The sequence below is a fragment of the Rhincodon typus genome, chromosome 27 (assembly GCF_021869965.1).
Source record: "Rhincodon typus isolate 14 chromosome 27, sRhiTyp1.1, whole genome shotgun sequence".
NCBI classification, from domain to species: Eukaryota; Metazoa; Chordata; class Chondrichthyes; order Orectolobiformes; family Rhincodontidae; genus Rhincodon; species Rhincodon typus.
In genome coordinates this window covers 38,951,324-38,964,506 of record NC_063358.1, presented here as the reverse complement: position 1 = coordinate 38,964,506, position 13,183 = coordinate 38,951,324, and the positions used below count along the sequence as shown (strand labels likewise).

Below are 13,183 nucleotides of genomic sequence, written 5' to 3'. Positions count from 1 at the left end.
GATGATACCAAGTTGGGTGGGAGGGTGAACTGTGACGAGAATGCAGAAATCCTTCAGCATGATCTGGACAGGTTGGGTGAGTGGGAAAATCAACGGCAGATACAGTATAATTTGGATAAATGTGAGGTTATCCACTTTCAAAGCAAGAACAAGGCAGCAGATTACTACCTGAATGGCTGTAAATTGGGAGAGGGAAGCGTGCAGTGGGACCTGGGTGTCCTTGTGCACCAGTCGCTGAAGATAAGCATGCAGGTACAGGTGATAAAGAAGGCAAATGGTATGTCAGCCTTTATTGCAAGAGGTTGAGTACAGGAGCAAGGATGTGTTATTGCAGTTATACAGGTCCTTGGTGAGGCCACACCTAAAATAGTGTGTGCAGTTTGGTCTCCTTTTCTGAGGATGGATGCGCTTGCTCTCGAAGGAGTGCAGTGAAGGTTTACCAGGCTGATTCCAGGCATGGCAGGACTGACGTACGAGGAGAGATTGACCAGGTTAGGATTGTTTTCACTGCAGTTCAGATGAGGTGGGGTGAAATATTAGAGACTCAAAATGCTAACAGGACTAGACAGGGTAAATGCAGGGAGGATGTTCCCAATGGAGGACGTGTCCATAACCAGGAGGTCACAGTCTTACTATTCTGGGTAGACCATTTAGACGGACATGAGGAGACATTTCTTCACCCAAAGAGTGGTGAGCCTGTGGAATTCATTACCACAGGTAGGAATTGATGCCAAAACATTGAATGTATTCAAGAGACAGCTAGATATAGCACTTGGGGCGAATAGGATCAAACGTTTTGGGGAGAAAGCAGGATTAGGCTATTGAGTTGGACGTCAGCCATGATTGTGACGAATGGGGGAGCAGGCTTAAAGAGCTGAATGGCCTCCTCCTATCTTCTATGTTTCTATGTTAAAACTAAGGAAAAATTAAAAGTTTACCGAAGCATAAGAACAGCAATAAACCTGAACTACATCGAAGGCAGAAGCATCAAGATTTGAGAGATTTTAATTAGTCAACACCGATTGCAAATTTTACTCCCAGTTGGAATTTCATCAGGATTACTGGAAACTTAAAAGAAAAACCATCAGGATTGAAGAAATGCACATTGCTGCAATTTAGACATAAATTATTCCATATGGCAACTGGACTCATGGTGTGAATACTGCAGTGGCAATTAGGCGCAGAGACCTGCAAGATTGACTCGAGTTTGGCTGTTTCTACTGCATCATGTGGGCTTGATGCAAATTAATTAATTCAGTAACTCAGTAGAATTTCTGTAATTCTAAGAATTTAAAGTGTTTTTTGAGAAAACTGCATTTAACATTTAGTTACAGGAATCTGAAAGGCATTGCCACTGTGCTGCAATGACTCAACGCAAGTTTTTTCAAAAGCATAATACTCTCATTGCTTTCAGTGAACTGGTTCAGCATCAAGATAGCCATTTGAAGACTTAACAGATTTGTCAGTCAATTCCATCAAAAGAACTAAAAATTTGCTTTCTTAGTTTAGACCAGTAGTTTATTCTGTCAAGTTCTGCCAGCAGGTTTTATCTTCACATACTCTCCCATGCTTTCCATGGTGGTGATTCTGGCATGAAAACCAGATACTGCATGGATCTGGAGCTGCTCAATCTGAGACAACTCCGCTTAAGACTGTGGTCTCCAAGAATATGCTTTGTGCTTTCCTGTTTACTTATGACTGTGTGCTAGCTGCTGGTTCAGAGATGGAAGTACAGTGTAACATCAAGCTATTCACCAATCCACATTACAACTTCAACCTTATGAACAGCAGAAAGAAAGAAGTGATGTAGCTTGCTCAGGAAATCTTTTTGAGCCTAAGGTTTCAGTTGATGACTAAAACCGGTTGGCATTGGCTAAGTTCACTTATCTTGGCAGCACACTCTCTCAAACTGTCTGCAGAGACAATGAAACACATGACAAAATTCCTTAAGTTTAGCCTTTGGCAGACTGCAAACATTAGTGTCCAAATGAAGAGGGGTATGTCTGCCTATCAAACTGAAAGCTTAAAGAGGAATTGTCCTATCTATGTTACTCTGCGCATGTGACACAGGCATTGTGTACCAGCACCGTGTCAAAAAGTTCAACCACTTGAAGCCAAGCAGGCGCATCATATTAAGAGTTATAATTGATTAAGTCTGGCATGTAACCATAACGGCTGACACTTGCTCACCAAAGCAATCTCAGAATCCCTAGAGTGTGGAACCAGGCCATTCGGCCCATTGGGTCCACACCAGACCCACCTACCGTATCCATTAACACTGCATTTCCCGCAGGTAATCCACCGAGCCTGCACATCCCTGGATAGCATGGGCAATTTAGCATCACCAGACCACCTAACCTGTACATCTTTGGACTGTGGGAAAAAACCGGAACACCCGGAGGAAACCCACGGAGACACGGGGAGACTGTGCAAACGCCACATGGACAGTTGCCCAAGGATGGAATTGAACCTGGGTCCTTGGCACTGAGGCAACAGTGCTAACCACTGAGCCATTGTGCCACCCTCAAGACAGTCAGAATCTGAGTGTGTTTTCATGGTCAAAGTTTTGACCTCAATTTCAAGTCCTGGGAGAAGCTAAACCAAGATTGCAGCATCTGCTGCAAAGGCAGTACACATCAGCGGCATACAGAAAATGCAAAGAAGAAATCCTGAGTCGGTACTGTCCGAAGCTGCAGTATCTTTCCCGTCTGCAGCAACACCTTCCCAGTAAAGTCGCCTACTTATCCAACATAACTTTATCAAATACCCCAGATAACGCACATGACCATCTTCACCTTGAAGGAAAAACAAGATATTTTGTCGGTGGTTGTGAGGGTTCAGGATAAAACTTCATGATTACATTATCCCTGGAAAAGAGCAGCATCATACTATTTGTCTCAGACACAATTAATACAAAGTAGACAAACAGGAGGCTGGAAGAACACAGCAGGCCAGGCAGTATCTGCAGGTAAGGAGCAGTCAACGTTCTGGCTATTACCCCTTCTTCAGGACTGCAGAAGGGATAATACCCAAAACGTTGACTGCTCCTTTCCTCCAGATGCTGCCTGGCCTGCTGTGTTTTTCCAGCCTCCTCTTTGTCTACCTTGGATTCCAGCATCTGCAGTTTTTTTTTGTCTCTAAACAATTAATATAAAGTTAACTGTAAACAGCAGCAATTTGTATGCTTTAGAATTGTTGCTTTCTTTTAAAAGTAGCTGCTTTATCACTGAAACGCATACTTATAGTCTCCACAGGGCACAAAACTTCAGTGGAAAAAAAATGGTAAAACAGAAAACAAGGGAAAAACTGAGCAAGCCCAGCAATATTGATGAGCAAAGGTAGGATAATATTTCAGGTAGTGACTGGTTGTCAGAACTGGTTCTCACAAAAGCTTGTCAACCTGAACATAACCTTAGTTCTTTCCCCCTCTAGTGATGTCACTGTGCTGGTGACTATTTCCAAAATTTGCTGCATTTTGGTTATTGGTATACAAAATGCAGCCTGGTTAAATCAGGCTGTCATCATGAGAAAACCAAGCAGACTGTGTAGTATAGCTGAGATTAGCAAGGCAGTGGGAATGGAGGAACTGCTTTCTGTGGATCATATTGGTGCTCCTGGCAATACATTTTCTCCTCCTACCAACTGTATTTTTTAAACCCAGGATTTGTATGAACCATACTAACTGAATAAAAACCATTCATCCATCCAGACAAAACATGGCTGAACCCTTTATACATGACTGTTATGTTTTTAAGCAGGTGCAATATTTGAGTCACATATAAAGTCTGATTTACAGATAACAAGTTGGTTTTATGGGCACAGGTTCAGTTTCCAGGTTACCTAATGTCTATTATTGAAAATTGGATGCCTTACAAGTTCATCAGGTACAATGACGTTGTGAGAAAAATGTCTTTAATGATGAAATTCAATTGTTGAGTGATTATACAGGCAACTATTCATTTAATAAAATGTCTGATATTTGCCACTGAAGTAATTCTCCACTATAAGACTCAGTTAAGTGCCAGTTTTAACTCAGGAGGTCAGTAAGCAAAAGAACGAAGTATACTTAGAACAGAAACTTTCATCAATACTTCCAATCTTGTGACACTTCAGCGATGCCTTAAGATGTGGAGAGGTGGCTTTCCTCTTTGGAACAGTCTAGGACCAGACAACATAATCTCTGAGTAAGGGGTCGCTGAGTTAAGACAGAGATGAGGAGGACTTGTTTCTTTCAGAGGGTGGTGAATCTGTGGAACTCTTGACCACAAAGGGCTGTCGTGGTTGAGTTGTTACATATATTCAAGGTTGAGATAGGTTAGTCAGTGAGGGAATCAAGGGTTATGGGGAAAAGGCAGAAAAGTAGAGAAACCCATTTCTGAAGAAGGGTCCCAACCCGAAACGTCAACTTTCCTGCTCCTCTGATTGCTGCCTGGCCTGCTGTGTTCCTCCAGTTCCACACTGTTATCTCTGACTCCAACATCTGCAGTTCTTGCTATCTAAAAGTAGAGTTGAGGATTATCAGATTAGCCAAATCTCACTTATTTGATGGAGCAGACTCAATGGGTCAAACAGCCTACTTCTGCTCCCACATTTTATGGGTCTTAGTAAGGCTAAGGCCCATTTATATTTGACTGGATTCTAATGTTTGTAGAGGACAGCACACATGATACAGATTTGAAATTGTGCTTGGATAATTCTAATAAGTTGCAAAGGCGCTCGTTAATTATCTTAGAAGTTTTATGGTGAAAAACCAATTTGTATAATGTCAACATCCTCGACATCTTGAATTGCTTATATTTAGAGGTGCCTAGAAGGAAGAGAGAGCACGATCGGGCAGTAACGAAATAATAAGTTTAGTCACGTTTGATTAAATATCTAGTTTTAATTCTGCATTTAATTCCTGGCAGAAAGATTTTAAATGCTATTTTCACTACATTAAGAAGTGATTGCCTGTAGCCTCTGAGGACAAAGCAATCAAATGGCAGAAATTTCCACTATGTAAACCTCAAAACCACTTTATTCATTTACAATCAACTCTCATGAACAAGTCACTCCTCACATTACACTGCTGGCCCTTGTTCGTAATACTATGAACATTTTTCACAGAGTTCAGTCTAAAGTACTTGGTCAAGAGCTGAAGATGCAGTCAAAGGAGCTTTGCGTTATCCCAACATGCTTCATTCAATTTCAAGCTTCAGTATAGTAACCACAAACAGCACCTGCACCATATTGTACTACAGAGTAGTAGGGTAAAGATTCACACTCAAGCCCCATACATTGAGAGAAAAGCAAGAGGAAAAGAAAAGCAGTAAAAGAGGAGGGACAGAGGGAGACAGGGGAAGAGGTACAGACAGAGGAAATTTTGCAGCAAGTTACTGCCTGCCTTAATTAGGGCGAAAAAAGACCTTGTAGAAGATTAAATGAACGATTTCTTTTGTGTCAGATGTAGAAACAAGTGACGGTGACAACAGAGAAGGCTTTTTTCAACATCTACTTAAAATAAGGCTAATTGAGTGACATTGACCACCTAACATTACCTGCATTAGAAACAAGGAACAAAATCACATCTACTCCATAAGTTTTAAACAATTGAAGACTGCCTACTACGTTTTTACTATTAACTTCAGTGACTTTTAATCCTTTACAATTAAATTCAGACCATTTTGCTTATTTTTGCATTATAGTAATTTACTGTTTAGAAAAGGAGTACAGACAGTAGAATGGGGCTGGCTTTTTATTTCCAAAATTAAACAAACCTACATAGACATTGTTGATGCTATAGACCTTAAGGGCAGGTTGAAAAAACACCATAAATGACCAGCAAGTCAGTATTATTGATATGACACTGGCACCTGAAAAAAAGACCTCCACTTTGTGCGAGTTGAAGTTAAATCATGCATACTCAACCCACTGTCATCTTTCAACAAGACCACCCACTGGCTGCCTATGAACACTGAATGCAAAGCCTGTTTTGTTCTGTGAACTTCTGGTCACTGGACAAGAACATACAAATATATTTGCCTAGGATCTTAGTGGCTTGCATGGCATGGGTGGGCAGAGCTTGTCGTGAGATGGTCATGCCCTGAACTCGGTTTGATATACCAAAGGTGAAAGAGTTCGTCATAATACCATTTGTTTTCTCCTAAAGCTTTATCCTGTCCTTCAAGGGCACATTTCAACCCAAAGAACCAGGGAATATTGCATAGTACACCAAAAATATTGCATCATTTTCCATGTTGATTAGATTATTTACAAGTTGGCCTGAAGATAACTTTGTTTTTACCTCTGTGAACTTGTTGAGGGTAGCATTGGTTGGGTTGTGTGTGATGAGAAACCTCATACTCTCGGAGATGATTTCTACGGGGGCCGGGCGGTTCATTGTGGTTGCAACTCGAAAAAAAAAACTGTATAAAAAGGGAGATTCTGAAACAGCACTTTTGTGTTCCTTTTCGTTGTTGGTACTTGTGCTTTTAAAATTTCCACTCACAATTGGACTCAACACACTTGATGTGAAATCCAATTCAGACTGGCACGTTTCGGTTGGCGTCTCTAAGCAATGGTGCTTCTTAAAGCATCCAACTGCACAAAACACAGGCAGATTTACCCCATCCAGGCTAGGTCATTGAAAGAACAAATGTCCTCTGTTTCTCACAAACTATCCAATTTTTAAATCCAGTATCCAGATGAATCCCAGTTTGCTGTTGGCACTTTTACATTTAAGATGATTTCCTCGTGGAGTAGATGAAACGGGAGAGACCTGGAGTTCACTTGTCTGCGAGGTGGCCGTGCTGTGCCTGGCAATAGTCCCTGCTGCCCTTCAGAAACTCCATAAATGAGCAACCGGAAATGCCACTGATTTTCTGTTGAAGGAAAGGAGAAATCACTGAGTAAAGGATGACAACTAATCAAACGTACAATCAAAATAACAATCAAGTACTTTTGATGCAATTCATGACGAAGAGCACTAAACCCGAACATTAATACTTATTCCACATACAAAGCAGCTTTTCACATGCCTTCACCATCAGTTATGCATGTACTTTCTCCCCACTCCAATTCCACTACAAAATTAGCATTCACTCTCCCCTCACTCCCAAAAATCTTGTTATACATATCCAAACAATTAAATCTCTCTTCAGATTCAGAAATGCCTTTTTCCAAGAGTTCCTGATGGAATGTTGTCATGTCTGATGCTTTCACTGAGCTTTTGCCCGTCCAGGATTGTTAACCAAGCTCACCATTGTCAACTTAAGTGGACAGTCAGAAAATACTTTTGCCTTGATCTTTGGCAAGGTGACAAAATTTGTTTTGTGTCTTTAATTGTATCCCCTTTTCTGCCTCCCTTGAAAGCTCTGTGATTCTTAGTATTCCACAAGATTCTCTATTTCCTTGTCCAAATTGGTCATTATTGATGTGAGCCTGAATAGAGAATCCTGGGAGTAAGACAGCTTTTCAGCAGTGGCAGAACCTAGGTATACCTGTCCTCATCACAGAAGAACACACGACTCTTCATTAGCATCCACAGAAACAGCAATTGAAACTGAGAACACTCAGATCAATTAACTGAATCAACCTGGAATCTAACCCTGTTCTTTATGCTTTTGTTGAATGTATACAACTCTTATGGAGGCCTCGTGATACAGTAGTGGCATCTCTACCTTTGATTCATAAGCTCCACCCTACTTAGTTTCGCTACAGAAGGAGCGTACATGACAGGGTTGAATAGACTGTATGGCCTGTGAATCTTTCCACCACTTTTCCCCTTTATGGAATAATAGGGAAAAGTGTGCTTGAAGGTAAACTAAGAATGAGCTGAGCATTAGACGGATACATATTAATGGCATCCAGTGCAAACCTGCTATGTCCTTCATAAACCAAGCAACAGATGCTCCATAGCAGTGCAATGGAGTTGTATGGGTACACTGCTGTAGTAAATAAAATTCTACTGCATAAACATATTAATAACTATCAAGTTAAAAACAAACATATCCTCAAAAATATAGCTTAAAAAGTCTGCCAATTTCTGCTGAAAAATCAAGCTATTTCATAGACTGGGTTCAGACCAGAGATTAAGTACCTGTATTTCTCTTCTGTTTTCAAAGTAGTAGCAGAATTCAAAGTTTAGTACTAATGACACCAATCTGTGGTGGGGCTTAGCTTCACAGTTAAGCTGAAGTTCAGCCCCTCCCAGCACCCCTGCTCAGAGAGCTGCTGCACATCTGAAAGGCAGCTCAAGTTCTGCAATTACGTGGCAAGGCAAGATCTTGTCTTGGTGCATGCATTCCACATACATACCGCACACAACATTTCAGCGCAACTTGTAAACTGGAACTCAGAACTCTTGGCTAGATTCCATATCTCAAAACACCACTACCGTTGGGCTTTCAGAAGGCCCACAAACAGTGGCAACAACAGCTGAGTGCTTTCTACTCTTACGTTACAAATGTGCTTTCAGAAAAGGTTATGAAGATCAGCTTTCAAAATATTCTTCATACCAGAACAAAATTTCAAATTCAACAGTGGACTTCTCAAATCAGACACACATGCTTACTCCAAAGTTGAGCTTGAATTTTTACAGATCCTGGGATGTTGTGTGCAAATTAATATACAGACAGGTGGTGATATAAAAATCAGGAAAAGTATCATTTTGCAAAAGTCTTTTTGTATAAAACATGGTGATTCTTTGAGAGTGAGCCACAGTAGAAAGCAGATTTTTGATACTCCAGTATGTGCATGAAAACTGCCTTGAGAAGAGCAATCATAGATCATCATAGATCACAGAATTCCTACAGTGTGGAAACAGGCCCTTCAGCCCAACAAGTCCACACTGCCCCTCAGAGCATCCCACCCAGACCAATCTTTCATAATCCACCTAATCTACACATCCCTGAACACTATGGGCAATTTAGCATGGCCAATCCACCTAGCCTGCACATCTTTGGACAGTGGGAGGAAACCGGAATACCCAGAGGAAACCCACACAGACACAGGGAGAATGTGCAAACTCCACCCAGAGAGTCACTTGAGGGTGGAATTGAACCCAGGTCCCTGGCACTGTGAGGTTGAGCCATTGTGCCGCCCCAACGTTGAGCCCTCCTGGCTATAAATTGAAAGTGTCTGGACCACAAATTTACACATCAGAGATGAATTTTGGGTTACAATGTTTTCTTCAATGGCGAAATCCACACATTGTTTTTCTGTCCTCCTTGGGCTGTTGCAGACTTAAGTGGTTGCAATATAAATGGTCATTTTGCTTCCTCCCTATCCTCTTGCACATCCAGAACATCCTGATTCAGCTATTGTAACCGGCAATTAAGGTTTTCTCCAGTTTCTAAATTGAAATCACACAGGAGTCCAAAGCAGCTACTGAAGAGATGAAATTTTCATGTAAGATTTTGACTTCAGTTATGTAGACAGATTGAAGAAAAGATTGTTCAATAAGAGAAGGCTGTGGGGAGATGAGGGGTCATGACAGAGTACAGTCTTAATGATAGATGCATTGAGAACCAGTGGGCGCACATTTAAAGGTAATTGTGAAAAGTAGTAATGGTTGCTTTTTAAAAACACTTTATTAATGCAGTAACTAGTTAGTAAGTATCTAGAATGAACTACCTGAGTGTGGTAGAAGCAGATTCAATCAAGTCTTTGAAGAGGGATTGGATCATTATCTATGGAGCTACGGGAATAAGGGCAGGGCAGCGGCAACAGATGAACTGCTCTGACAGAAGTCCAGCATGACATGATGGGCCAAATAGTCTCCTGTGCTATAACCATTCTATGTTTCCATGAAGGTGTATATAACAATTTACCTACTTATACACAATTTCCTACAAGTAGTTCAGTCTATACTAGTGAAAACCACAATTAATTCAATCAATCAACATTTAATCCTTAGTTTCAAAATAATCCTACATCAATCAAAGACTGAAGAAGCCTTTCTTCTAATAATCTACATCTTTCCTTGCTAATTTAGCAGACATTTCATAAACAACTTCTTGGTTAGTGCTTCTCAATCCACAAAGTGACTTGGCTCATGGTCTGCGCTGTTAGCCGATCTCTGCAGCACTGTCGGGTGAATTATAAATGATCCCAGGAAAAAACAAATTCTGTCAAAAACTCTGACACGTGATATTATCTTATGATTCATGATGAGATGAGAATATCACGAGACAGAACTATGGTGAATTTCATGGTTCAATAACCTACAGCACATATCCTTTAGGGACCCGTTCTGAATGCCCCAAGGACGTCAACGTCTTCAGGGAAGGAAAGAGGGGGAAATAAAATCTTTAAAAAAAAAAGAGAAGTCATTTTTGTGACAGTTGATTCCAAAAGGTGACATGATTCTGCTCTTTTATTTCACCCAACTGGATATGCCAATATGTCCAGAAAGGGTACGAAAGCGACTGCAAAAATATTTTACTGGAACGAAGTGCACAAATATTTAAACAAGAGCATCTTAAATATGAAAAATGGTTAAACTTTTCTCCCTTTGGAGATACACAGGTAAACTGAATTGCCTAGACGATTAAGAGTTATAAACATAGTTCTGGAGAATGGTCACTGGACCTGAAATGTTAACTGTTCTCTCTTCGTAGAAGCTGTCAGACCTGCTGAGTTTCTCCATCAACTTTTGCTCTTTTTTGTTTCAGACCTCCAAAATTCACAGTTATTTGTTTTATTTATTACAATTGCAAGGTCTTGCAGAAAAATTAACCCCAAAATTGAATCCTATCCAGAGTTTTTTTTCTGGGGTGAGGGGTAAAGGAAATTGGCAACTTGCATATTGACTATGACTAACAATCAGAATTTGAACAGTTTTTGTTCTTAAAAATTGCAATGTGTATGTGAGCAAATATGGTTCAAAACTGCAAAACTGCATAAATAAACAGAACATTGTAAAATTACTTCAAAAACAAATCAGCAGCCTTTCACATTTAGCACTTAAATACTTTATCAGTACAATTCTTCCTTTCACCAAATAGACTGTAGAACAATGTCTGTGGCTATCAGCACGAACCTTCACCAGACTTTCTACATAAATGCCATAGAACAATGTTTCAGGAAGCCTGTTTCAACCAATTCCCAAATGGAGAATTTGGTCCACTTACTGGAATGCCATTTATAACAGGAATGCTATTTTTATGCACTAGAATACTGAAAACTATTGTAATTAAATTTCACTGAAGGCAGAGATTTATATAGAAGCTCTTTGTCAGCACACTCTCCAGTCTGAAAGATGCCTAGCCTCAGCTTCCTTTTGCATGACAGAATGATTCTGTTAGCTGACCAATATTGCTGAAGTGTAGATAATACATATAAATCTTATGGGGTGAATTTCTATTTCGGTCAAAAAGCACACAATTTATAAACAAACAGTCATTGTAGAGTTTTATAAATTCCTGCTTCAGAAATAAAACTAATCTGACTCCAAACCAAAACACAAACAGATTCTAAACAAGGCCTAGCACCTAACATGCATTGTCTGACCTAAATTGTCACCTCTTCCTTACACTGATAAAACCTTTAGTTCTCTCAGTACAGTGACGTAAAAGAAATTTGGGGATTTACATATATATATATTAATCAATTAAAACCTTCTAACTGATTAAAAATTTAACAGCATCTTGGGTCTGTTTAATGCATCATCAGTGGTTTGACCCTTGGAGCTTTTACTTATAAATTCTATCAGATATTACCTCTCTCACTCATACCTGAAGAAGGTGCAAAGCTTCGAAAGTTTGTGTTTTCAAATAAACCTGTTGGACTATAACATGGTGTTGTGTAATTTCTAGCCTTGAGAAGGCATCATAAAATCAGAACCAAAACTTTTCCGATGTAGAAAGTTAAATCAGATCGCTATGAAATTATGAGGAAGAACTAACATGCCAGTTCAAAAAGTTGGCATTTCAGTAGCATTTCTAAGATTTCTTCAACCATCAGCAAGCATGCAAAGTGCAGCTGGTGAAAAGGGCAAATGGTATGTTCGCCTTTGTAGCAAGGATTCAAGTACAGGGGTCTTGGTGCAATTACACAGGGCCTTGCTGATACCACGCCTAGAGTACTGTGCGCAGTTTTGGTCTCCTTATCTGAGGAAGAATGTTCCGGCTATTGAGGGAGTGCAAAGAAGGTTTACCAGACTGATTCCTGGATTGGTGGTACTGATGTATGGGGACAGACTGAATTGATTAGGTATATATTCACTAGAGTTTAGAAGAATGAGAGGGTACCTCACAGAAACATACTAAATTCCAACAGGATTGGACAGGGTAGATGCAGGAATTACATTCTTGATGACCAGGTAGTTCAAAACCACGAGTCACAATCTAAGGATAATCACCCAGAGAGAGTGGCGAGTCCATGGAATTCTTTGCCACAGGAAACTGTTGAGGCCAAAAACACAACTTACAAACTCTCAAGGAAGATGCAGATATAGTTCTTTGGACTAAAGGAATCAAAGGAATGGGAGAAAGTGGGCACAGGGTACTGAGTTGGATGATCAGCCATGATCATATTGAATGCCAAAGCAGGCATGAAGGGCTGAATGGCCTACTTCTGCTCCTATATTCCAGTTTCTATGTAATAACACTTGATCTTCTTAAATTCCAAACTTGTGTCTGTAATTTTTTGAAATTCCTCTGCTATAGTCCCATTCAAAACTTTGACTTTTCAGGAAATTCAGCCCTGCCAGTTTGTGCACTATACATGCGTGCCGAGCTGACTTGTTCTCATTCAGACATTTCGTCACCATGCTAGGTGACAGCATCAGTGGAGCCTCCGATGAAGCAATGTTATTCTACTCCGCTTGGAACTTATACTGTCTGGTCCGTTATGGTGAACGGTGCCATTTCCTGTTTTATCTGTACGGGTTTGTATATGGGGTCCAATTCTGTGTGTTTGTTGATTGTATTATGGGTGGAGAACCATGCCTCTAGGAATTCCCGTGTGTGTCTGTCTATGTTTGGCTTGCGCTACTATGGTTAGCTTGTCCCAGTTAAACTGATGGCCTTCATTGTCCAAGTTTCCCAATATCAAGGAAAGTTCGTTGTGCCCTTTTGCTGCTAGTTAATATCGGTACACTCAGACAATGAAGGCTATCACTGGGCCAAGAGGCATGGTTCTCCACCCATAATGCAATCAACACACATATAGAATTGGACCCCATATACAAACCCATACAGAT

General features: G+C 40.4%; 1 protein-coding gene across 4 annotated transcripts in view; it reads right to left on the bottom strand.

Annotated features, from left to right (window-relative positions):
* LOC109922788 (protein tyrosine phosphatase type IVA 2) overlaps positions 1 to 13,183 on the bottom strand; it is a 114,293-nt gene that overhangs the window by 33,935 nt on the left and 67,175 nt on the right. For 3 of the 4 annotated variants that reach the window (XM_048612997.1, XM_048612994.1, XM_048612996.1), the window contains exon 2: positions 6,284 to 6,860. In XM_048612997.1, the coding sequence (XP_048468954.1) occupies positions 6,284 to 6,379 (96 nt within the window). In that variant the 5' untranslated portion in view covers positions 6,380 to 6,860. Of the gene's footprint in view, positions 1 to 6,283; positions 6,861 to 8,077; positions 8,117 to 13,183 lie in introns of those variants that run through there. The other variant, XM_048612995.1, reaches the window with a different exon arrangement.